General features: G+C 47.3%; 2 protein-coding genes across 4 annotated transcripts in view; one reads left to right on the plus strand and one right to left on the minus strand.

The window, feature by feature from the left end:
* Positions 1-1640, minus strand: part of SPATA31F3 (SPATA31 subfamily F member 3) — a 48218-nt gene extending 46578 nt beyond the window's left edge. Inside the window, exon 1 of the transcript XR_012495838.1 lies at positions 1510-1640. The gene's annotated coding sequence lies outside the window, so the exon portion shown is untranslated. The remainder of the gene's footprint in view (positions 1-1509) is intronic.
* Positions 1119-22958, plus strand: PHF24 (PHD finger protein 24). Of its 3 annotated transcripts, none has more exons than XM_019728997.2 (8): positions 1119-1288; positions 13056-13437; positions 14095-14280; positions 16722-16800; positions 17108-17313; positions 17657-17817; positions 18028-18123; positions 18446-22958. In XM_019728997.2, exons 2-8 carry the CDS (start codon positions 13060-13062, stop codon positions 18540-18542), a joined length of 1203 nt encoding a protein of 400 aa, XP_019584556.2. In that variant the 5' UTR covers positions 1119-1288; positions 13056-13059; the 3' UTR covers positions 18543-22958. The 3 variants fall into 3 exon arrangements, with proteins under 3 accessions (XP_019584556.2, XP_019584554.2, XP_019584557.2); XM_019728995.2 differs by lacking the exon at positions 1119-1288 and adding an exon at positions 1367-1947; XM_019728998.2 differs by lacking the exon at positions 1119-1288 and adding an exon at positions 6229-6709.
* The last annotated feature ends 3750 nt before the right edge of the window (positions 22959-26708 follow it).

Below are 26708 nucleotides of genomic sequence, written 5' to 3' on the forward strand. Positions count from 1 at the left end.
TTGTATTTCATTCCTCTATTGAGCACAGCTCGTTTTCTGTTTCGTATTATGGTTCTCTGTCAATGCTTGTTTCCACTGTGAGAGAATGTCAGCTCATTGAGGGAAAGTACTGTGTCTTACTCTTATTTGCACCTCTTCTAGTTCTCAGCACAATACCTGGCGTCCTATAGGTGCGCAATGCACATTTTTCTGAATGAAGGAAGAAATTAACCAACAGAGATTTCTATACTGATATTATTATTACACCCTTGTCTTCTACATGAGCCTGATGAACAGCCTAGAAATAAAACACTTACTGAAAACAGTTCAGAGAACTCTATCTGTGAAATTGTTGCTGTGACATAATTCTAAAGAATGGTAGGGGCTCCCAGGCTCTATGGAAAGCTGTCTACTCTTTTGTGTTACTTTCACAAGCAAAAAATGGGTAGTGGTTCCTGAGAAATAAGTGTGTACTAATTTTAGAACTCCACATATTAATGGCTAGCAGCTTCTCCTGTCTCAGTGGCAGGACCGTAAAATGTTTAGGAACTTGGGGTCTGAAGTGAAAATACCTGGATTTCAATCTCACCTCTACCACATACATATTAGCTATGTGACTGTAGACAATTTGTTTAACCTCCCTGTTCCTCATTTTCATCACCAGCAAAACGCAGAAACTAATAGTACATACCCTCCAAGGGATGGTGTAAAAATTAATGACACATATTAAAGTGTTTAGAACAGTACCTGGCAAGTGACAGCTATGTAGTCCTGTATTTACCTTATATTCCTCCCTGGTTAAGTTCCATGAAGTGAAGGGCAAAATGAGTTCATTTTTTTAATCCCCTACAGCACCTAGCACAGTGTTTAACAAATACTAAATGCTCAAACGTGATATTAATTGCATTTGAGATATAGAAACTGAATGTACAAGAAAACGAAGGTATGTTAAAAACGTAAACGCCATTAATTTAAATAAAAGGTTGTTGGCATATTGTTTCCACATCTTCAGTTACTTTTTTATAATTAGTTGCTAGGTACTTTATGACTTGGTCTTTTTTCGCCCTCTTCAGAGCATGTAGTTTAGTGTAATGCATATTATAGCCCTCAGAACTGCTGGCCTCCTGACAAGCTAGCTGATCCGATAGTGTGAGGGAAGAGGTTCCTGCAGCAAAAAGTGGGTTACATTACAGTGCTGCTCTGCTGCTGGCGATGAAAGGCCAATAATTTAGGAAAACAGCGCAAAGGAAGAGTTGGGTCAGCCAAGCACTAGCTCATTTGGACACTCCGCAGTGAGGGTACTGCGAAGGTGAGCGCTCCAATGCCAGGGTCGTGGGCCCTGATGCCTGAGTGGACAGCTGGGCGTGGTTAGTAGGGGAAGTAGAGCCGGGTCCGCTGGATGAATCAGTCTCAGTCCCCAGCCAGGCGCGGGCAGCAGGACACTTTGCCCCCGCGAGGGCGGGGGCCCTGAGCGGCCTCAGCCCATGGCGGTGCCCCCTCCCGGTGCGCCTCCACCGGGCGGACACTGACCTTGCCGCGGGCGGCCGGGCTGGCGCAGTCCTGGCTCTGCAGCACCGGGCGCTGATGGGGGCGCCCGTTGGCACCCGGACCGACAGCTCCTCGGAGCCAGCCACCGCCCTCCCGCTGTACCCCGGCTCCTGATTCCCGCACGAGGTCGCCAGCGGAACCTCGAGGGCCGCGCCTCTAGGAACCGGGGGCGGGCCGGGGCGCGCCCACTGGCCCGCGGAGGTGGTCTCGCGCGGGCGCACGCGCCGCAGTCGCGCGAGGCGGGGAGGGTGGGTGTGCTTGGGGCGTGCGCGCCGCCGCCTCAGCCTGCCGCTCCGCCCGCGCCGCCTGCTCCCGGCGTTCGGCCCCAGCACGGCGCTCCGGAGACACCATGGGCGGCACGGGGCCCGCGGTGTAGTGTCTGCCAGCCCCGGACCCGCGTCCCGCACCCTGACGGTCCCGGTAAGCGGGGGCGGGGGCGTCGGGGTCCGGGTACGCACCCCACGGGGCAGGTCTGCGGGCCGCCGACAACCCTTCAGGTACTCCGAGGTGTTTGTGGGAGCCGCCCCCGTGGAAGCCCTCTGATTGAACGGAGACTCCCAGGGCTCGCTCTGCATTTGCTGTCATGGGGAGGCCCAGATGTGGAGGGCACCGTCCCAGAGAGACCGTCTGTGTAACTACGGGTGGGCAAGGGTTCTCTCTGGAGTTGCTTCAGTGGAAGACCCTTTCGGAACACAGGGAGCCTCCGGAGCCAGCGCGGTGGGGATGGGCCCCCACAGAGGACCCCTATATAAAGGAGGACCTTAGTCTGTGCCCTAGAACTGCCTGGGAAGGCGCCTTTGCCTGGGGGAAAGGATACAGTCATGGGATCCAGGCCAGGAGTAACTTCCCATATGCCCAAAGGCCTTTGGCCTTGACCTCCTTTAAGGCTCAATGTGCCCTAACTTGTGTCCCTCCAACGTGGTGGAGAGGCAGGGGCCCTGTGGGTCTGCTGCCTTTGTCCGTTGCCCCCCATTAGGACTTTTTCTCGATGGTAGCCCAGTTGGCTACAAGCTGGATTTTCAGTGGAGGCAGGAACTTCTATATGAGCACAGGGCACAAGGGAGGGGAGGACCAGTGCGGCCTCTGAAGGAAAGAAAGGAAATTTGAGTCCCTGAGCTTGACCATCAGGAAGAACGAAGTAAATTCTGGTGGATTAACTGACTCTGGCAGATCCTGTAAAGAAAGTCCTTTGAAGGAAAGAAGAAAGGATATGTAGAATTATTGAGAACCAGTGTGCCGAGTTCTATACCAGGGATATTTAACATCTTATATAATCCTTACAACTGCCTTATGAAATGATCCCCTTTTAAACATTAGGCTCTTTAGACTCAGATATTTAGCAATTTGCCCAAGGTCACAAAGCTTGGAATCATGAAATCTGTTTTTCGAAGTTTTTTGGGGGAAAAGAATCAAGGAGAGGCAGAAGCAAGAATGCACATTTTTAAAATAAGTTGCATTAAGGTACTAAGTATAAGGCTTTGCTCAGTATATGCTCAGTAAATGTGATGATTAAATAAGTGGATGAAGACATTTTAATTGGGGGTGAGACTACGGCAGGAACTGATTTCCACTGAATCTCTAGAGTTCAGGGTGTGGCTTCCTTCTCTGGCCATCTCATGTAAGATGGCTCTGGGTGGCTCTAGACTTGATTGGGTCTGGGAGTGGTCTCTGGGTATGGTCTTTAAGAGGACTTGTTCTGGGGAACTAGAGGAACCCTTCAGAAGACGGAGTGTCCTGAGGCCACCCTCTGCTACAGAATCCTTGAAAGAGGAAGGAGAGACGGATCACTTTGAGGAGGCATGAACCACACTGTCCGTGGCCATCTGACTGTATGCATCAGCAGACGTTGGTCCACAGATGAACACTCAGGACACTTTTGCCCAACAGTGCTTCTGCATGCAGAGGGGAAGGGCAGAAAAGGTGCAGGACTAAGGCTTAATGTTGGCTGGGAAATGCAAAGGGTCTGCACCTGACGTACTCATGCATCCTCATCTCGCCGCCTCAGCTGTGGTTGTACTGTCATCCCACCTGAATCCCAACGGTGCGAATTTGGGACCAAGGATAGACTCTGGTTTCTTGTCCAGAAATGGAGTAGTGAGGAAGCTAAGCAAGGGAACTCCCCACAGAGCCATTCTGGGAGAGCTTTCCGTTTTCTCTTCCTCCCTTTTCCCACCCAGCCAAACCCAGTGATATCGTCCTTTAGTAGAAGTGGATGCCTTGGGCTCCTGGGGTTACATAGTGAAAAGAAAGATCAGGATTTGTGAGAAAATAGAACAACCTGGTTTATCAATTGTTAGCTTTTGTTTTTAACTTGATGGCTGCCTGAAGCATGGGTGTGGTACCTCCTGTAGTGCTCAGTGGAGTAAACTGACAAAGGTTTATATTGGTTAAGAGCCTCTCCATTACAGACTTGTTTATAATCCGCTTTCAGTTCAAATCCCTCTTAGTTTAGCGCACCACAATAAACAGGGATATATATATATTTAATAAAATCAGAGGAAGCAAGCCTGCAAATATGATCTTTGCTCCAATTCAGAGATTTGTCATTGGGGTTTTATTCCTAAACTGGTCTTTTCATTGAGGGCTCTTAGTATTGCACCCACTCATGATCCTGGAAAAACTGCTAAATGGCTCCAGATGCTCCCCAAATATTGGACCTTGAATATCACCTCTTAAGAATACTGTCTAACTCCCCTAATCACAACATGAGTCTGCAAATCAAATAATTCCAGAATGGGTATGAAGGACGTACCCAGCTGACCTTAATCTTCTCAGAACAAACAACAACGAAAAGCTCTATCCAAAGGGAATAAAAGGGGAGAGAATGGCTCACCCCTTGCTAAAAAAACAACAACACTTGAGTGTTTATCAGTGTGTCTGGATTTTTCAGCCTTTAATCTTCCACATCTTCTGTAACCACATTTTTTATGCCGTTCTTCCTCCCACATTTGTGATCTTTTTGACAGTGCTTCCTTTTCCTTGAACATGAATAGTAAGACCTTTCCCAGCCCATTTGCTACACTCCCTGTATCATTTTCCCCCAGTACACATGTTCCTAAGTGGATCATATTTATGCAAATAGTTTCTTTTAGCTACAGAATCTATTATCTTCCAGTCCCACAAGCTTTTCTCCAGTAGTGCTCTTGGTGTCTGCTACCTTCATTTCCAAGATTGATTTATTCATTTCTGATGGGACTATCATTGTCCACTCCACCCCTCAATCTTAATGACCAAGTTCTGACAGGAATTGCTTACCAGCTTTGGACCAAGAAGCCAAGACCATCAAGTGTCCAGCTGGAGACATGATTATTTTTTCCATTATAACATCCCCTCCATTCTTCCTCCCCTTCCAGCAATCCCCTCAGAGACTCACATACTTTTACTAATTGCTGCCTACTTGCCAGCCACTATGCTCGATAAATATGAGTTCCTTGCATTTGAGTTTACATAAAATCAGTCTTCATTTCTCTAATCATTTACTATAAAGAGTAAGATAAGTAAGGGGGAAATTACAGCTTGACAGAGTATCCGTAGGAATCATTGTAGAGTATGCGTTTTCTCAGACATCACTGAAATGCAACTGCTGCTCTGTGCCTCCTCTGGCAGCCGCATTCTTAGTCTCCTGCCATTGCCCACATTCCACTCCTGACTTCCTATGACAATCATGACAGTACCTTATATTTGATAACATGTTAGTTTACAAAGCCCTTTTACAAACGTGATCTCTGTTTGCTTTGAGAAATGTTTCATTTTACTGGGGTTTCTCACTAAAACAACAGTGTTTCGGCTGACTGGTTTGCTTTCTCTCTCTTTTCTTTTCTTTCTTTGTTTTTTTTTTCAAGCTTCCTAATTAAGCTTATGGGTCTTCCAGAGGGAAAACCCCAATGACTCACTACAATCACCACTTACTAGCTCTTAGGCTATGAATAGAAGTTTACTATTCGGTCCAAAGGCCAAGCAATGTATTCACTGGTCAGTCCTGGGAATTACCAGAGCTGTCCTGCTTCTTGGCCTCAGAAAATCCAATTCTCTGGTTTTTGGGTTTTTTTCTCCCTGAAATTCAAATTTATATTCCCTTCTAAACAAATATGTTAAGCATACTATCTCAAACTAGTTCTTCGGGCTGATTCTTATGTGAGAACAGGTGTCCTTACCTATTTCTCTCCAGCACCTGGCTGGCTTCATACCATCTAAATTATGATGGAATCCCCATATAGCTCCATGCCTTGGCATGTGCTTTTACTTCTTCCTGGAATGCTTTTTCCCCCTTATGCACTGGGGTAACTCCCACTCATATTTCAGAATTTAGCTCAAGCAACACCTTTTTTTTTAATCCCACACTTATGCCCCCTACACACGCACATACTCACACTGCACTCTCAGGCTGAGTGAGGTTCCATTTGTCATTCTTCCAGCAGTTATTACATGCATATTTGTGCCTGACACATAGTAGGCACTCAGCAAATATCTGTAGAATCAACAAATAAATAAGTCGTGGTAATTAAGGTATAATAAGTGCCCTAAATGGGGCTGAATCTGAGCTTCAGGGCCCCAGAGCAGAGAACAGAAGTGTCTCTCCATCTTGCTGGAAAGCTCGGCTTGCTAAGTGCAATCACATCAGCCAGTCACTGATGGTGTGCTGTTTCTTAACTGGTGCTCTGCTTCTGTGGGAAGCCAGCACTGTAGCTTTTCGTGAAGACTCATCCCAGGCCCCCAGAGGCTAAAGAGCATGCCATAAGTGTGCTCTCATGTATATTAGAGCTCTGTGGGCTTTCAGGAAATATCAAACCGCAGCAGTAGCACCTCCCTCACGCCTCATTCTCTTGAGCTGAGTGCAGGAAGACAGTTTTACTCAGCCTTCAGACCTCTGCTACTTGGAAAGCCCTAAAGAACCCTGTGCAATTGGGGCGACTGTGCCTTTCTGGGCCGACTGAAGCGAGTGCTGCTGTGCTGGATAAACATGGGCGAAGGGAAGAAGAAACGGAGGTACCAGGTAGACCCCTTCAGGGTCTGTAGACATGAAAACTAAAGTAGTCTGTAGGCTACTGCCAGGCAACAGAATGGCTGAGTAGGAGCAGGCTCCACGAGCACTGTGGTGACGCGCTGGGTTCCTAAAGCAACATCTCATCACCGGAGAAGTCAGATCATTTCGGGTTTGAATTTCCTCAAAGACCAGCAGAGGGTAAGGGGACTCTTTTTGATGGTTTTTGTTTAAACTCTTGGGATTGATGTTGATGTGCACAGTGAGCTTAAGGTCTGTGCTGTTCATTCTGCATTTTTAGACCCTGGTTCTGCTTGTATTTCAATACCATTGTGGCTGGTCACCTTCTGTGTTAGGGCTATATGTGGCTTTCTCCGAGACTCTCAGGCAGTGTTTCAAGCACATGCTTCTAGGAGCTAATTAATTGTCAACCATCTTGAAATGTTTCACCTTATGTGCAGATGCTGCTCATGCTACATTTCTCCAGCTCACTCCCATCCCCAACCCAGCCTAAGAGGGCTTCCTACACGTGCCCTTAGGGCAGCTGCCCACCTGCGAGCCAGGCTACAGTGCCACGGGACATAACAAATGCAACGGACCGTTAACTTTGGTAATGTGAGTCTCGCTTACCATTGTGGTTGTGGACATTGGATACATTGCAAATTCTGGAGCTCTCCCCTATTGTCAAAGGAATCACCCATAATTACTGCATGGTTACCTCTTCTCATCTCTGCCAGCCCTGACCCGCCAATCAGGGTCTACCTCTCGGAAGCAGAGTAGATGTGATGAGATGAGCTGGGGAGCTGTGCAATTTCTAGGACTGAGTTTTGAAGCCTTAATATGATCAGTCTCTATGGCTGACTAAGGAAAAGAAAGGCTACTGATACCATGATCTCAGACTGCTTATGTGGCCCAGTCATCTCTGCAAGATTCATTCAACAAAGATTTATAGAACACGTGCTCCATGGAAGACAGTGGGAGCCACTGGAATTCCTTTTTCCACCTGCTCAACCCACTCTGGATATTTTCTCCATCCTCAGACTCAGAGATTTTCTCTGCCTTGTTCCTACCTAGCAATCACTTTTAGTTACTTTTGAGCCTTTTCCAAACAGCTACCATTCCCATTCCAAGAATTAACTGAAAGTGCACTTTACCTTTAGCATGCTGAATGGGAAGGCTCCTGTCCCTTAGGAGGGATGCCTCCCAGGCTCGTCACACCTACGGATCTTCATGGAGATCTTGGGAAGAGAGGTACCCTAGCTGCCTCGCCTTCCTTATTTCTTCTCCAGCTCCTGCTGTGGAGCAACCCCTCCTCCTCCTACGCCCACCACTTTGCCCTTATAAATTATCCCACTGCATGTGCTCTGCAGAGAATGGATGTGTCTTGCAAATACATCTTACTGCCTGACAAATACATCTAGACAGACTTCTCTTACCCAAAGAAAGATTCTGGTTGTCATCTGTTTTCATTTCCTCCAGATCATATAGTCAGACAGCCCTATTCTACCTTCCACCTTGTCCTTCTCATTCACCACCACCTGCTCCTATCGCCTGAGGTTTTTCCAAAGCCTTCCCTAAATACCACAGATTCACTAACAGTCACATCGTTCTAGGGACAATGTCTTTTTATCCCTCTTTCATCCTTGTTAGGAGAAACCCCCAATTCCACCCACCAGCCAAAGAAGTAATCATTAGGTATAATTTATGGGATCTTTGCAACTTGATTTCCTTTTAACTCGCTCTTCTTCCTAGGACTTCTTCTAGCACAGGAGAGGCCAGGTTTTTCCTCACCAGACATTTGTTTTTCACCCATCACTAATCACTACCACTTGTTTTTCTAGAAATTAGAGCTGATTTTGTTAATTTCCCAAACACCACAAGTACACGTCTTGGATATTTCAGCACACTTGCTTTTAATCAAGATGTCCTTGGTATACAGGTTTGATCCTCTCCATTAAGCATTAAGGATTTTAGGTTCACTCCTGAAGCTTAACTCTGTTGTGTCCTTACAGTTTATCTCAAAATCAAAGCCATGTCGATTCAAAATGACTTGGGGTGTTGTTTGGATTTAGGTTTCTTTTTAATGGTTCTGTACATTTTCTGCCTTTATGGGCATAAAGTGGCCTAGAAAATTGAAACATCTTAGGTAAAAAGAATAGCAGATCCTGTGGTCCTGACTGGAATGTTGTTTGTTTTTAATGTTTGTTTGTTTGTTTTGCTGGTGGTTATCATCTTCAGTCTTCACTGAACTTTCTTTAAGGACAAAGTCCCAAAACCATTGCAATGACATGATTAACAGTTGAGATAGCTTACTAGTGATTGTCGTTGTCCTTCCGGAGAATAGTGGTTGCAGCAGGATTACCGAGCATTGGGAGATGCCTGGGGTTAGTTTGCTGATGCACTATTCATGAGTCAGTTCACTTACAGAGCAACCCTCCTAATTGGCTGGCCTTTGTTTAGAACTCTTATTACGTTATCTGAAAAAGGCAATAAGAACCAAGTGCATACCACTGATTTCCCTACAGTGAATCATTTTTGAAAAAGTGAATTTTGTATGGTTATTCCAGGTCTCCAAATAAGTGTTTCTCAACTTTTTTTTTAAAATCTGTGATTCTTGCTGATAAATGTAAATGTCTTATGACTGCTCCTTATACTTCTGATACAGCTTCAGGGAGGGGGTTCCCCAGCCTATTTAGAGAGCTAGTACCTTTTGTGTATCCCCAAGAACCAAGAAGATATATAAACCTCTGCTGTTTTGTAGTCTAGGTTACTGGGGGAAAAAACGGTAATGCCTTCTAATATTTGTTTTCCAAACATAAATATGTATATTATAATTGATGTGCTTTTTCAATCCACTCATTTCTCTCCTTCTTCCTGAAGTTTCTTAGAGACACCTCGCAACTGCCTAGGATCCAGCCAGTTCATCATTTAAGAATCACCGCTCTAGACTTCATATTCCTGTTGAGGTTGTTTCCACCTTTAAATCACTATAAACAATGCTCTAATAAATATTCTATTAAATATGTCCACAGCTCAGAGGATGAGCCTCTCATATAGAGTTTTCTTCAGCCAGAGATATAATAGTATCTGTCCATCTCTGCTAGACCTTCCAACCACATAGATTCTTAAGACACGCTTGAGAATTCTGTTCTTACATCGCTCCCGCCCAGGGGAAAGCTTACCTTATACCCCACAATGTTTTCCTTGTCTTTCACAGGTAACCATCTTCAAATCAAAAGGCAAAAGTGTGGTTCTCTAATCAAAAACTGTAAAATGATCCTAAGGCTGTGCTTTTCAAATTGCCGGTCCAGACCCATTAGGAAGTCATGAAATCACTTTAGAGAGTCACTGTAAGGATCGTTTTAATGAAATTACAGAATAGATGATAGAAAATCTCAGGAAGCATCACGTGTAGTAAAAGTAGGATTGTTTCAAAAAACTTTGGGTTCAAATACAGATCAATAAAAAGATGAAAAAATATGCATTCTTATAAAAATTAGATCATAACGAGCATTTTTGTAACTTGCTTTTTTCATTAATATGTTCATATATTTTGAACATCTTTCCAATCAATGAATATACTTTTACCTCAATGTTTTTCACGTTGTTCAGTCTTCCATTGTACCATAATTTAACCATTGTTGTCCCCATTGTCCAATATTTGTTTGCAACTGGGGGGGGGGAATGATTTTTAAATTACAATTTATTATTTTCCACTGGGGCATGAACACTTTAAACAATTTCCTGAATTTGAACATCAAATATTTCTTCAACAAATCTCCTTTGCCACCACCCTGTAAAAGACACTTATTCAAAGTTCATATTCCTAGTCACATACTTTAATTTTACAAATGGGGATAGAGGAGCTTTCCTTTCTTATCTGTCAGTTTTTACATTCAAAAATAGGGATTGGGTTTTAATGGTAACAACTGATGGCGGGGCAAGCACCCAGGCAGGGTAGGAATTTGTACCACTGTGGCGCATAGGAGTTGTTTCTGGAAAGATGTGATTGTCATCACATATTATGTGTGTTAAGGCTTTATTAAAATATCAAAAAGACTTCTCCACAGTTAATAAATAGGGGAATATTTATTAAGCTTCTCTTCTCTCCCAGACACATTGCTAGGCAGTGGAGATATGCACTGTGCAGGTTAAAAAAAGTCTAATAGAGGAAACTGCCATTGATCAGATAATCGTCCTATTGAATATGTAATGACAAAGACACGTGCTCTAGAGCTGAAGAGCACGGGTGCTGTGAGCCCTCCGACCTGGGCCAGGGAATCAGCGGTGTCTTCCCCGAGAAGCGATACTTGAGCTGAGCTCTGACACATGAATAGGCACTAGTCAGATGTGAAGGAATGTTCAAAGTTCCCCAAAATAGAGGAAGCATGGCAAACAAAGATGGAAAGAAGGCCAGTATGGTTGGAACACAGAGTAAAGAAGGGCGGCCTGACCACACAGCCTCACAGGCCATGGTAGAGAGACTGATTTGGAGGACTTTATCCTGAAAGCTGTAGAAAGCCATTGAAGTTTTATGGAGGAGATAAAATAACACCTGAATGGCCCAGAGACATCTTTAATTCAACATGTACAAAATCCGATTTCATTGTCCCTCTTTCTTGTTTCCCAGTTTCTGTAAATGGCACTACTGTTCTTCTAGTTAGCTGATTTAAAACTGCCCTCTCAATAAGTCACACAGAGAAAGACTGAATGACATACTGTGTGATCTCACTTATATGTGGAATCTAAAGACATTGAACTCATTGCCAGGGATTGAGGGGTGGAGGAAATGGGGACATGTTGGTTAGTGGGTAGAAACGTTTAGTTATATGATGACTAAATTCCAGGATCTGAAATATAGCATGGTGACTATAGTTAACAATATTGTATACTTGAAAGTTGCTGTAAGAATAGAGCTTTAATGTTCTTACCATAACAACCACGACATAATAATTATGTGAGGTAAAGGAGATGCTAACTAACCTTATTGTGGTAAGCATTTCACAATTTATATGTGTATCATTGTATTGTACACCTTAAACTTATATAATGTTACATGTCATACCTTGATAAAGCTGGGAAATAAATATAAAACTGGCCTCTATCCCTTTACCTTTGATCCAATCAGTTATCATTTTATTCATAAATTTATATAATTCTGTTTCCATGGTATCAAAATAGACTCAGTATCTTTCATGCTGCCATCATTTCAGTTTAAACCCTCTACTTCTTGCCTGGACTATTGGCCTTAACCTCACCTTCTCCCCTCGGTCACCTTTCCCCCCAAACAAATAGAGGGTAACTTCCTACCCATCCTTCCAGGTCCACTCTGACTACCAATAGTGTGGTCTCACCTTCCTTCAGGCACTTCAAGCTCTTTGTCTTGCTCTTCTCTGAGTTCTAATAGTAAGTAGCTTGAGTGGGGAGGCTGTTCTCCTGTCTCCTATTTCCTATGATGAGCGGTTAGTGCCTTTCGCATAGTACTGTTCAATAAGCCTTGATTATAATGGATTGAGAGCAGGGCTAAAATGGACTTTCTACTCCACTTAGAACAATCGTTCCCCCACTGAATTATGTTCATACCCCTCAGACGAGGAAATAGCAAACAGCTTTGCAATGTGCCATGTCATGCCGTCACTTTCCAATGCTGTACCGTTACTGCAGAGGAAGAGCAAGGATGACGTCACTTTGTAACCTATAAAGGATATGAACCTTTCTTGAACAGTTCAGAAAATCAAAGCAGAAAATGTGGGAGTGGCCTTCATGAAGGCTTAGAAGTGTAAGAAGCACCTGAGAGCTTGTAATGGGCCATTTGTCTCTTGTTGGGTCTGTTGATAGAAAAACAGATCCATAAAGAGGCATAGCTACTAATTAGAGGGGCAAAAGAGTGTTTGTGACCTTGATCACATAGATAATAAGGTGGTGGAGTTTCCTGATTGCCTATTCAGGAGTCTTCTAAAAATAAGAGTTCATTCACTCTGACTCAAAAAGTAGGCATTTGATGTGGATTATCCCTCGATGGATTGTGCACAGCACTTATTGGAGGAGCTTTCTTTCAATCAGAAGTCTGAAATGTGTTGCTGCAGTCTTGCTTTAAGCCTTGGGTCATCTTGTGGGCAGAAGAGAGTCTTGGGTTCTGAGGGCTCCAACTATCTCAAAGCAGCAGAGGCCTGGAACCCCTGGACCTAATTGGCTTCAGGACAGGAAAGAAGACAGAGGTACCATCTCACATTTGTAGGGTGCTTTCCAGTCTACTAAGCATGGTTAAGCTCATGTTCTAATGTTATCTTCATGACAGCCTGTGAAGTGTGCTGAGCAGATGGCCCTCATTTCATAGATGGGAAAACCTAAGTCACAGGGCCAGTTAGAAATGGAATCTAGGTCTTCTGACTCTTTAACAATTGCTCTCTTTACCCCACCACTACTGAGTTCCAGAGTGGGAGAAACTATTTCGTAGCACTTGCCACTTAGATGAATGCTTGAAACTGATTGGCTCGACATGGTCAGCCAGTGGCTGAGTCTGGACCCCTCTGCTATTTGTCCACAGAGCCATGGGGGTGTTGATGTCCAAGCGGCAGACAGTGGAACAGGTGCAGAAGGTGAGCCTGGCTGTGTCTGCCTTCAAGGATGGGCTGCGGGACAGGCCTTCCCTCCAACTCCCAGGCGAGCTTCCAGCGTCCTGCCGTGGCAGTGGAGAGGGCTCTGTCCAGGAGGTGCAGGACGAGAAAGGAGCAGAGGCTAGCACCCCAGTGCTCCAAGAAGAGAGCAGCATCAACCGTGCGGCCTGGGAGAGGCTCCGAGATGGGCGTGGAGTGGAGCCTGAGGAGTTTGACAGGACCAGTCATTTCACACCCCCTGCCTTCATCCGCCCCACCCGGAAGCTGGATGACGACAAGCCTCCAGATATCTGCTTGGAGCCCAGAGAGCCTGTGAGTGTCCAGTTAGGGCAGAGTCCTCAAGTCTTAGACCTTCTGAGGATCAGGGAGCAGGACAGGGAGCCCTGGGTGGGTTGAAATGAGACTCAAAACTGGAAAGATGGAGTTGACTCTAGAATGATCTTTGAGTTTCTTCCACAAGAATAAAAGTGTTGGTTACATCTTGGATTAGTCTTAGTGAAAGACGAGGTGGTGGGTGACCATGGCAGGTCTTCTGCCAGCCCTCCCACCTAAGGGATAGTGCTGTCCCCTGTAGGGCGCATTTGGAAATTTGTGGGGGTGGGGGGAGTTTGGGAAGGTCACCATGACTGTGGGAGTTGCTATTGGTATCTGGTGCTAGGAAAACCAGGATGCTAAGCGGCCTGCAATGCTTGGGACAATCTCTCACAACAGATTATTCTTTCATAAACTGCTAGTAGCATTCCTATTCAGAAACATAGTCACAGAGGCCTGAGCAGCTAGAAGAGCCTACTGGTTCTTATTTTCCAGAAAGTGCTGTCGCCTTAACACTGGCTTGAGTTGCAGTTGTTCCTCTAGGCTGCTCTAGTTTCAGCCCCCTCAGCCCCACGTGGGTAGCTCTCTGCTTGGTGGCCAAAGAATCTTGCGGCCTGTACTTACACATCCCTGTTTATTCCCGCCATCTTTCCCCAGGTTATCAACGATGAGATGTGTGATGTCTGTGAGGTCTGGACGGCCGAGAGCCTCTTCCCGTGCAGGGTCTGCACCAGGGTTTTCCATGATGGCTGCCTGCGCCGCATGGGCTACATCCAAGGAGACAGTGCCGCAGAGGTGACCGAGATGGCCCACACGGAAACGGGCTGGAGCTGCCACTACTGTGTGAGCCTGGACTGCCGGGACGGCGGGTGCTGCAGCACAGGGGACCTGGCACTTTTCCTAGAGGCCCCGTCTTAGAACACTGGGTTCTAGGCAATGACCTAAAGAGTTTTCCAGTAGTAGATATAAGGTCCCTTCTGGTCCCTAGCTAGGACAGGCTTTCTCTGCTTCAGTACTGTTGACATTTGGGGTGCAATAATTCTTTGTGGTGGGGGCTGTGTGCATTGTAGGATGTTTAGCAGCTTCCCTGGCCTCTACCCCATTAGCTGTTACTAGCATTCACCCCCTGTTGAGACAAGCAGAAATGCCTCAAGATGTTACCAAATGTGTCCTGGGGGAGCAAATCATCTGCAGTTGAGAACCACTGAGCTAGAGGACTGAATGGATAGGGTGAGGCCTAATTACTTAAAAGTAATTCTGCTTGGAGCGATGCTTTCTCTAATAGCCTGTAGTTGTTCATTGTGCTCATCTGAAAAACAAACCTGAAAGCCTAATCAGCTTGCATCTGGTAGGGATTGATTCTATCACAGGAAAACTTCTTAGTCCTGAGATACTCACATGACCTACCACTTAATTCTTCGGAGAGTTTGTTCTTCATTATGTGATCATTATGTGAATTAAATAACAAGTCTATTGATTCAGAACTTTGGAAATTACATATGAACACTTTCCAACTTTTAAAAAGACAAAAAGCCAGATTCGTATGCCTTTCTCAGCACACCTGAAGAGAATTCATCTCTTGCTTTATTGATCTGCTATCCTACAGGTACCTTCCTTATTCACTGATTTCAGAGGAAGGAGCATTTGCTGATTCCCCTCTTCTTCCCATTGCCGAGAAGAAAGCAAAGACGTGCCACTTTCCAGTATTGCTTTCTGGTAGGCTTGTCCATAAAATGAAATGCAGAACAGTTACTTCCAGCCACTTGAACATCTTCCCCAGCTGGCACATGCCACAGAAGATCCTGCTCTACAGACAGTCTTCTCTGGTCACCACGCCTCCAAATACCATCCTTTTCGCTCTGCCTTGCAGTGTTCTGCTGACGTGGGCCTGGGTGGAAGGTGTCTCCTTCTTAATCCCCAGAAATACACAGTTTCCTTCCTGGCTTTCTGTCACAGTCCCAGCAGCATTACCACCACTTTCCACCCGACTTTTTACAAAGGCTTCTTTCAGGCTCTTCCCCTTTCTTTCCTTCCCTTTACAGTCCGGCTTCTTGAAAGGGCTTTGTCATCTCTTTGTGGCTCCTCAACCACCTGTAATTTGGCTTCTGCATTCATCCTGCTGAATTGGCTTTTCCTAAGGTCACCAGTGACCTAATTATCAAGTGACTCTTTCTCAGGCATCTTCTTTCTTGACCTCTCAGACGTATATAGGACTTCCTTATTGACGCTTCTATTGTTTTTTTAAGTGTTAAAGTATTTTTTAATGAGATTTATTACACAAAATATGGAAAATAGAAAAATCAATAAAATCCCATCATACTTCTATAATCACCGTTAACATTACCTCCTGCATTATACAACTCTCTTTTCTGGGCTTCCAGTACTCTCTACTGATTCTCTTATTGTCTTCTCTGACCATTCTTTCTAAGTGCTCTTAGATAATTTCTGGTCTCAGCCCTAAGCCCTTGTGTTTCTCGGGATTCTGCTGTTAGCACTCTTCTTTCATCACCTCTCTCTCTCTCTCTCTCTATAATTTCATCCACTCCAGTGGCTGCAGCCACCATCTAAACATTAAAGATTCTCAAATCTGTGTGTCTAGGCCTAAATTTCTCTGTCTCTTGGACTTATATTCATCTTGATACCTCACACATACTTCGTAGTCTACATGCCCCCAAAGGAACTTATCTTTCTCCCAAAACCTGTTCTCCCTCCATTAAAACTTCTGTGGTTACCACAAAAGAATCATTTGGTTTTAGGAATTTGTCATGATGGCATCTCTTTCAAAACTGTTCTGGAATTATTTAAAGTGATACAACTCACTAGGTGCAGAGTTAGCATTAAACTTTTTTTTTTAACTAAAAAAGCACAGTCTAGCGCAGAAGCCAGATCCATAGAAGGGATGAGTGTGGAGCTGTTCTGGTTGATGGAGCCAGGGAGTCACATCCCTGCCTACTTACTAGCCCGCTTCTTCCTTGCAGCAGCTTCCTAGGGCACTTCCGAGGAAGCCCTAGGGTAACTCCGAAAATAATTTAAAAACCACTATTTTACTAAAAGGGCTGAAGTCAGGATATCTGGGTTCTGGGGAAGATTCTGCCCCAGAGTTGGGCAACTCTAAGCAAGTCCTTTTCCCTTTCTGGGGCTCCGTTTCTTTGATTGTGAATGGGAGGCTGGGATTAGATGATCACAGAATTACTTTTCAGTTGAAATATTTCCATTTCTCCTGATCTTTGGCCTTTCTTACTGGCCTATATGGCCACTGACTCAGCTCTTCTTTTTTTTTTCAGGACAATCTCAACTTGCTGCTAACGGAGGAGGAAATGTATAGCCTCACAGAGACCTTCCAGCAGTGCAAAGTCATCCCTGGTAAGGCAGGGCGGTGCTGCTGGAGGGAGAGCGACTGGGCAGAGTTCTCCTTCATGCTTTCTAGGAGGAACCATGAAAGGAGTATTTTGGACTTTGGGTGTTAGGGGTAAACAGGTCCCTGTTTCCAAGCTGTTGGCCAGTGGGGCACCCACCCCTGGCCGCAGCCTGCGGTAGCCTGGTTATGGGACACAAAGACTCAACAAGAGCTGTGGATGTGGGCGCTCTGCCGGGTACCCTAGAGGTGCATGGAGGTGCCCTGGAGGCTGAGGAAGGAGGAGCATGGCTAGCATCTGGTGCCTCCCCACAGATTGCTCCCTGACGCTGGAGGACTTCGTGCGCTACCGCCACCAAGCAGCAAAGCGGGGGGACAGTGACAGGGTTCTAAGCGAGGAGCAAGAGGAACAGGCAGCCCGCCAGTTTGCAGCCCTGGACCCTGAACATCGCGGACACGTAGAGTGGCCTGACTTCTTGTCCCACGAGTCCCTCCTACTTCTGCAGCAATTGCGTCCCCAGGTGAGGACCACCGGGGGTGTATGTCCAAGGCATACTAAGTGACAAAGAGACATGGGAAGCATAGTGGGCAGGGTGCACTGGGTACTGTCTGAGCAGGAACCAGTGCCAGGAAAGGGCTCAGGTTCCATCCAGTGACAGGTGAACCAGTGCCTAGGCTGGGGAAACCTCCCAAAGAAGCCTGATTCGCACCGGACCCCACTGCGAATGTTGGTGCTGCCAGAAAGGCTCTGGGCAGCTGCAAGGGAGGTTGCAGAGGTGGTGATGGAGGTAGGATTCTCTGTGGCTTGACAGTTTGCAAAATATTTTCACCTCCGAAGTCTGCACTTGTCTGTTCTTCCCCCAGAACTCACTGTTAAGACTTCTGACCGTCAAGGAGCGCGAGCGAGCCCGAAGCACCTTCCTGGCACAGGGCAGCGGGAGCACTGTCAGTGAGGCCGCGTGTCGCCGTGCCCAGCACTCGTGGTTCTGCAAGCGCCTCCCAGAGGCTGCTTCCTGCAGCGTCAGGTCTGCTCCTCACCAATCCCTGCCCCCACTCGTGTGCCTTCCTCCTTTGTCCATCCCTAACAGGCCTAGCTACGAAAGGTACCTTCCTGTTTTTCCTGCCAGCAGCCAGGAGAGGGACACGCACATCCAGAGCCATGGCTTCACCTGAGTTTGGGAGGGGACAGGCCTTTCACTGTCCCACTCCTAATCACATGTCCTCGTGCCCAACAGTGTCAGCCACGTGGGTCCCATCGCAGACAGCAGCCCAGCCAGCAGCAGCAGCAAGAGTCAGGACAAGGCCCTGCTGACCACAGAACGTGAGTCCAGGTGAGTGGCACCTCCTCACCTGGCTATCTGCACCCCTGGCCCCCCCAACACATACAAGTAAGAGAGGGCATTACCCACCCCCAAAGAGCAAGTGCCCACCCCGGAACCCTGGCTCCAAGAGTGTACATTTGACCCTAGATCCAGAGGGCCAACAAGCTGGTCTGTCGGTTCGGAAGCACAGCCAGCCATAACCATGTCAGACACGAGCCAGGGCTTCCCTGAGTTTTGTCCGGCTCAAGCTGTGCTGTCACTGGGGTCGGGTCTCATGAGCCTCCAGGCTCTGCAACCAGCCTCACCAACCTGTTCTTTGATTCCACTCCAGATTTGTGGACTGGCCAACCTTCCTGCGGGAGAATGTCATCTACATCTTGGCGGCTCGCCCAAACAGCACAGCCATTCACCTGAAACCCCCAGGATAGCGTGGAGCAGAAGAGCTCAGTTCGGGGACAGTGGCACTCTCTCCCTTTCCTTTCTCCCTCTCCCCCACCAACCTCTGGTACTGAGACTTATGAGGATGGAGCACTACCAACATCTCAATTTGTCACTGAGCTTTATGGCACTGAAATCACCATTCCCCCCACAACAGAGGCAGTAAATGCATTGCCACAAGGAGAAGCCCTGGGAGCTATGGCAGCATCCACTCCTGGGAACAGACACACACACACACACACACACACCTGCACTTGATAGACGGTACCCACCACTGCACATGTATATGCATACACAGGCACACACTAACACACACGCCTGTCTATGGCTTCAGAGACCTGGTTCTTTTGGTTGAAAAACGACTCAGGTTCCTTTGTGAAGCCCCTGGTATAGAGGAGGGGATCTCTACTCACCTCTTCTATTGGCCAGTTCTGATCCCAACAGATAAGATTCTGGCCAAGTGATTTTTAATCAGGGGGATATCAGACTCACATGCTGTCCTGGAGATGCTGACAGGCTCCCTGTCCCCCCACTGAAAACCCCTTCTGTGGGGGGCTGCTGTTCTGGTAGGTATGTCCCATGTCCCTCAGGTGCGTTGGGGTGGGAAATGGTTGAAAACCACCGCTGCACTTCAGCCCATTATTGATTTAAATTCTAATTCCTGGTAACAGAGAAGGCAACTAGCCTGTGGAGTCCTCATTAGAAAAGGGGGGGCAGTCCCTTCCAGGTACCCAGAATTCTAGGAACCTCTCGACCAGGTCATTTAAGTCCAAAAGTCTTTAGCAGAACAGTCAAAAACCAAGGGGAGCCATCCTGGCCCGTTTTTCAGATGCCAGCTCATGGCCCAGTGCCCAAGGGGCCTGAATGGAACAAGCATGGTGGCAGGAAGCACAGCCATCTGTGTTAGATGCTTCCCCCAAGTCAGCCACCACAGAAACCTAAGGCCTGAGCTCCAATGAGGACAAGGTCTGGATGGAAGAGAAGAGGAGAAGGCTCGTGCTTTTCCATCCTTCCAGTTCAAGTCAACTGTAGACCTAGAAAAGTGTGTCATATGGAGAACAGAACCTGCCTCTTCCACGGAAGCCCTGAGCAGGGACTCCTTTCAACCACCCTGACAATGAGGACACGAGGCTGGAGCTGAGAAGGGGATTGCATCTCAGCTCTCTCAAGCAGATAAGAGAGCCCCAGCAAAGCCTCACAGAAGGAGGTAGTTGTCCCTTCTCTTCATCATTAAGACATGGTCTGAGTTGCTGCTTCTCCCTGCTGTTCACTACATGTTCCCCCATCAGGCTAGGGCCTGGCCTGGCATGGGAGGACTTTGGGGGCAAGCAGAGCTTCCACGAGGCCATCAAGCCTGGCCTCCAGGCCCCAACTGTTCTTCCTAAATTCTCACCAAGTTCTCAAGTCAGTGCATGTTGTGGGTCAGCCCTGGCCCTTGGGTTCAGGTTTCTGTTTCCAACCTAATGACTAAGGTTTAGCCAGATCTGACTATCAAGAGTTATGTGAGAGGGGGTTGGCTCAATCATGCAGAAGCTAACATACCCCATTGCTCAAGAAACTTGCACTAAATTGAGTGTTTACAGAAGCAGCATACAGTTCAGAGTTGTGCTCCGAGGAAAGGGAGGAGTTGTAACCAGGGGTGTGGCATACGGTCTCCTCCTGTAGAAACTGCCTGACCTAGAAGCAGGGTGAGAAGCTTCTGGGCTTGGGTTATTTTGGACTGAAATGAAACCGACAAAAGACAAATCTAGGTTCATGTGTATGACCTTAAACTTTTCAAAACTCACAGCTTTTTGTAAATACTCCTTAGCCATACTCCCAAGACTTATCAATAGTATGGGTTGTTATTCAGTCCAGTTAAAAAGAAAGAGAAAGCACATGACTTTAGAGCCCAAGGACTGGCCTCTGAAGCAGCCAGTCCTGGGGTTTTGACTGAGAAGATTAAAGCACATTAAGTACAAAGCATCTTGCTTACTCTCCTGGAAAATCACCTTCTATGCCAGTGGCCTTGGGCTGCTGGATCTCACGGACAGGGTGTTTTGAGTAAAGACAAGTTCTGGGCTTTGAAAGCTGAACAGCTATTTTTCTCCTGCCTCATCACCAGTCACAGGGACTGGAAGTCCACCTTCTCGTTACCTGACCTTCACAGATCAAGGAGATGCCCACGTCTCTGCAGTTGCAGCTCCTAGATTTCTGCGGGTGAGTGATGAAAGACCATGGGCCAGATCAGGCCCCTGGATCCCAGGACCCGGCAAAGCAAGCCCCTGAGTTCTTCCACAATAGGTCAGGCCCATTTGGGATCACCTCTCCCTAACCCAAGACAGCAAGCTTCCTTGGTAGTGGTATGCTGCAGATAGGCCCTGGGCACACAGCAAAGGAAGAGTCTCCAGTCCGCAAGAGCCCTAGGAAGCAGGAAAGCATGGAGAAGCAACCAGTTGCTGCTTTGTGGGCATCTAGCTTCTTATCAAAGGAGAGGTTCCATTGCTCCCCCAGTCCAGAGTTGTGGAAGCCCCACCCCAAACCCCTGTGTGGGACCTCCCTTTGCAGTGTCCTAATTCATGGAGACCTTCTGCAGTATGTATGGAGATTTCAAACTTATAAACCTAGTGAACCCCATTCCCTTTCCTTTTCAATCCCTTCTATCACTGTGACTGTTTGAAATTCTGCCAAGCACAAAAATTAGTTTCTGACTCTAATAAGGGTGTGAGAAAATGTTTCAGTCTTTTCCTTCTTGACTGCCCAAAACAGATCAGTGCTCTTCCCAAGTACCACCCACCCCACCTCCCAACCACGGGAGACTGGGGTTACATATAGGCTCCTCTGAAGAGCATCCGCCCTAAGCCTGGTTTCACCCAGCAGTCCTCGTCCCCGTGCTCAGATTTGAAGACGGGTGTCTGGATGACACCATGGAGCTGCAGCGAGAGGGTCAGCTGAGGCAGTAGCTATGGCCACGTAACCGCTCCAGGTCTGCTCCGTGGCTTCCTCTCCTGAAACCAGCCTTCCTCAACAGATGCAGCCTCTGCACCTTTGGATCCCAGGGATAGAGCATGGAGCAGTTCCCTTGTTCCTAGGTACTGACCCACTCTCAAGTGCTCTTCTTCCTTTGAGGACAGCCACAGCCAAAGCCATGAGCACATTGCCTCTTCCTGCCCTCAGCCCAGTGACTGAGGCTGCAGGGCTGACACTGGCCTTTTTGGCCCTGGTGCTCCCTGTGGGATGTCACCCTGGCCTTGTTTGAGTGGCCAAATCTGGGGGTTCCCCTATTCCTATGACCAATATGGGGAGCACAGAATCAAACTGCCTGATAAGAGGGTACTTCACTGGGGGGTGAGCCCAGGATTGTGCCAAGGCCTCAGCCCAAAGCACAACCTCAGCTACTGCAGGTCTCACGGCTTCAGTAAGTGATGCCAGGAAGTCCTAAAGCCAAGAGCCAAGCTCAGCAGAAGCTGTCTGGCAGGCCCAGGCTCACCGTGACCACCCAGAGCCAAGAGTAACCTCTCAGTAGGACTAGTAGCAGGCTCTAATGACCCTGCAAGCATGTCCCCTTCCAACCAGCAGAGTAAAAGCAGATATATACTTGGCGCTAAAAGGCAGAATAACCTTGACGCCAGAATTTCAGGACATCCTGACAGCACCTGTAACCATAACCCCCTTTTACCTCTCTGTTACAGTGAAATAGAATTGCTCCTTTCTCCACACCACTTAGTTTGAATTTGCCCAGGATCTCTCTCTGGGTGTCTGCCTGCAGCCCAGACAACAGAGATCCCTGCGTGGGGGATATTAATGCATCATGCCTGTTCCCGACAGCTCAGCCCTGGAGTGGGGTGGGACTGGGCACTTTGCCGGCTGTTGCTTTCCTGCTGCCACTGCTTTTGGCAAACTTGAAAGGAAAAAAATAGGTTACAGAATTTCCACTAGACCCAACTAGCACCAAGGCAAACCTTCCCCCTGGGCCACATGCCCTGATGACCCAGATCATGGAGAGGATGTCAGGTCTGGTCCGGGCCAGGAACTAAGAAGCCCATTCCCAGTGTGTACAAATGGGTCGGCGTGACCACAGATGTTAACATCAAGGTATAAATAGCAAGTCCTTTCCATATCTATGGTGAAACATGGGCCTTCAAGCTTAGCCTCCTTTAGGATCTGTGTCCCAGCCAAACTCAGGCTTGTGAGGGAGTTCTGAGTGCACTCAAGTAACTGGAGGATCCAGAACCATGTGGTCCCTCACGCCCTTGTGTGCTTCTCTGAGGAAGGTAACTGACAGCTGAGGGGAACATCCCCGAGCCCTGTCTTCCCATCATTACAGCTGCATGCTCCTCCCAACTGCTCAGCCTTCACTCCAGAAGGAGCTGATGCTCCCACAGGCTGGGCACAGTGGAAATCATAATAAAGAGATTGTGATGCTATTTTGGCTTCCTGTTTCCTGTTTGGGGCACCTGCCGAGTTTCTGTGAGGTTTCTTATCATTGGCCCATTCCTGAGTCTGAGTCTAAGTCAGGAGCAGCTGTGGCCGCCAAGAACACAATACCCTGTGGCTCTCTTTCTAGAGCTTTCCTGGTACTGACCTTCCCAAGAATCAAGTGATGGGTGGGGGGTGAGAGGAGGCAGGGGCTCCACCACAAATACAGAGGGGATATAGAGGCACTGAAGAGAGGAGCCAGAGTTTTTGGAGAAATTGAGGAAGAGGTAAGGCGTCTGAGTTTGCCTGCTTTGTAATGCCCCATCCTCCCCACCAAGGGCTTGTTTTAGACACTTTTCCCTTCTCAGTTCCTGCTGAGCTACAAAGTAGGTGAAAACTAGTTAGCCGTGTTTTTCCTGATCTGGGCCCTCCTTGGTCTGAGTTTCCTCCCCACTTGTGCAAATTGTTTGATGTGACATAATAGGGTTGAGTGAACTACAGTCTGGAGCAGCTTTCCGAGGACAGTGGAATCCCCATTCACCCCTTTCTCCTGGTAAGAACAGAGCCAGTGCCTGTAGCAGGAAAGCATCTCTAGACTGGCTCAGAGGCAGATACTGTTACCTACAAGCCATAGGGGGCCCAAGTACAAATAATTACTAAAGTTTTTGAGCATTTACTATGCACTGGGCAGTTCTAAGTGCTTTGCATAAAGTAATCTTCAAAACAACTCTGAGATTTGTATTACATATAAGAAAAGTGAGGAACAGAGAGGCTGAAAGTTTCTCAAGGTTACACAAGTCACACAGCTAGGAAGTGGGGGAACCAAGTATTCTGGCTTCAGTGCCCATGTTCGTAACCACTTTATTGTGCTACCTGTCAAAGTATACCTCAAGGTACAGCTGCTGTGTGGTCCAGCACCTCTCCACCCCTGGGAACAGACACACACAGGCAGCCCCACCTGTAGTCATGCCATAGAATTTACCACCTGCATAATGCACCCCATTCACTCACAAGATTCCCATACCGCTCCTCCCTGGAGTTTTCTCACGGAGGTCCACCAGGCTCGGAGCTAGCTTAATAACATCCTACAGGTCCCTTCTTGTCTCCAGGCTCAGTGAAGCCAAGCATCAGGACAGAAAGAGAAGCATAAAAGCTAGGTCTCTGTGGACCCTAACGACAAGCAAGATTTCCCCACCCTCAGTCTGGGAGTCCTGGCTGGAACTTTAGACCCTCCCAGGGCTGTTCCTCCTACCGACTGCCACTTGTTCCCCGGGCTAGCCGGAGCCTTGGTTCCACACAAACTTCCACCCACCCTGTCCTGTTTTGGTTCAAATGCACTCCACTTTTATCTCTAGGGAAAGTCATCACCCAAAGGGGAGCAGTGGCTGCTAAATTTGCTAAACATGGAGTAATTAGTGTTCTCTATCCCACCCCACCCAAAGGGTTGCTTGGAGTTTGACCTTGCTGAATCTCAGTTTCCTCATCTGTAAAAATCTAGAAAATAGTCCCTTTCCCATCTGCCTCCTGGGCTGATAGTTTAGTGAGGACAAGATTTTGCTTTTGGTAGGAGGAAAGGACTTTATACACTGTAAGGCACTGAGTGAGCAGCAGGGATTTCTGGCCTGATCTGAAGGCTGTGTGTATATCATCTTCACCCACCCACTGTCCCAGGCATCGCGCGGGTACGCCAGTGGTCTCTGTCCACAGTGCTGAAGTCACAGCCAAGTCAACTGGGAATCTTCAGTCCCTCTCTGTTTTGCTTTGTAACACACTAAGTTATTCACATACACATTCACTTTACGATCTTACATTTTAACATTCATCAGAAGCAGAGCTATGGAACACTTCCTGAATCTGCATGTCCTCCTTGCACAGGGACCGTGCGAACCGTCTCTGTATATTACATGTGCTGCCACAGTGAGCATTTTACTTCTTCCTTATCCCACCTTTAAGCATCAAGGACAGAGATTTCCAAACCCAGGGATTGCCCTAAAACTCAGAAGGTATTGCCAAAATGTTTTTATTTCGTTTATTTCAAGTATCTTTGTTTTTAAAAATAAATATAACACCCCTTTCAAAAATCACAACAGGTACAAATGGGCAAGATGTGATTTAGCAACTCAGGGAGAAAAAAGGTTGTGGTCTTCACCTGATATGGGTAAATAGTATGTGATGGCTACCAAAAATCTGATGTAACACGAGGCCACATGGAAAGTTCAGAGTCAGAGGAGGGAGCAGCCTGGCTCATCTGTACACTGCACTAGCATGCCGGGAAAAAACTAATCCGGGTAAGCCAAAAGCTAAACCAGGCGCCACCAACTGAAACCCAGACAGGCGAACATAGTCTTAGCGGCTGGAATGGAATGAGGCAGAGGAGGAACCTATGAAGGCCTGCAGCGTATTGACCCTGGAGAGGAGCAGACTTGAGAGAGGCAGAGGCTGATGCCTTGCAGATAGGACCAAGAGGTTGATGTGACCTCAAGCACAGAGCCAAGGACAACGGTGGAAGAGAGACAGACTTCAGCTCAGTAGGACCAAAAGATAACCAGATACCAGGGAAAGCAGTGAAGCTGTGTATGACAGAAGTGTTGAGTCAGGAGTGGGATGCCTTAGCAGGTATCCTTTCCTCTTGAGACCTGTGGTGCCATTAAATGGTTAAGCACCTTCTGGTGAGTGCCCAGCCCTGCGCCCAGCTGAGCTGTAGGGATATCCATGATTGTACAGACACCCATGACCCCAAAGCATCAGCATCACTGGGTTAGGAACCTTAATTTCTTTAGTTCAAACTTTTAGACCAACTTTTTTGCCTGCAGCTCTGGGTCCTGACCTGAGAAAAAATCTAGATCCAAGGTCTCAATATGACTGATGTCCCCTTCCTAGGTTGGCTCTGGGAAGCTCGCCCGTAGAACCTGATGTTGCACGCCCTCTGCTGGTCATTCCTAGCACAGTATTCTCCCCGCAAGGCAAAAAAAAAAAAGACCCCTTTGAATCCTTCTGGTACTGATCAGTGTAGGTTCAAAACATGCAGGGAGGTGCCAGGAGAGTGGCAGGGAGTTAGGTCTCCGGTCAGTGTTCAATCAGAGTACAGGATCAGAACTGAATCCGTGGATGAGTTCAAATAATCTGTATCAAGATTAGGGCTCACCCACGTCTAGGAGGTGGGCTAAGGCTGAGGCTGGGTTTGGGGAATTGTCTGGTTCAGCACTAAGACTAAGGTCAGTGTCTCAGGCTGAGGCCAAAGTTGGGACTCAGTGTGGGACTGAAGTCTGGGCTCAAGTGTCAGCATGACGTATGTATCCAGATGAGATGCTGAAAGTCTGACTTTAGGGAGAAGTCAGTTTGCATCCACGGTAAGGGGGTCAATGGAGCATTCCTTACAATACCAGGTAGAAGCCCCAGGTAATAAACACCAGCCACTGGAGAACTCAGGCAGAGATATTGCCAGGCAAGAAGTGTAAGAGATGGAGGACAGAATGAGGTGGTTACTAATTTCTAGGGACATCCCAACCTTAAAGATGGTAATGGGCACGCTAGAGCCCCTTGTCTCTTCAGAGGGTAGATCCCGGTATTCTAGTTCCAGCTTCCTGTTAAAGCCCCCCAATAACCCTAGTACTTCCACATACAAATCAAGTACAATTTGGGGACAGGAGAGTCCAAGGGCTGGTCCTGTCACTGCAGAGAGCTGGCAGCTGTGGGAGTAGTCTTTCTTTCCCTCAGGATTCTCTGTTTCTACTGGCAACAGTCGCCTGGTAGCCTCC

This window comes from Rhinolophus sinicus, linkage group LG04, assembly GCF_036562045.2.
Source record: "Rhinolophus sinicus isolate RSC01 linkage group LG04, ASM3656204v1, whole genome shotgun sequence".
NCBI lineage: Eukaryota > Metazoa > Chordata > Mammalia > Chiroptera > Rhinolophidae > Rhinolophus > Rhinolophus sinicus.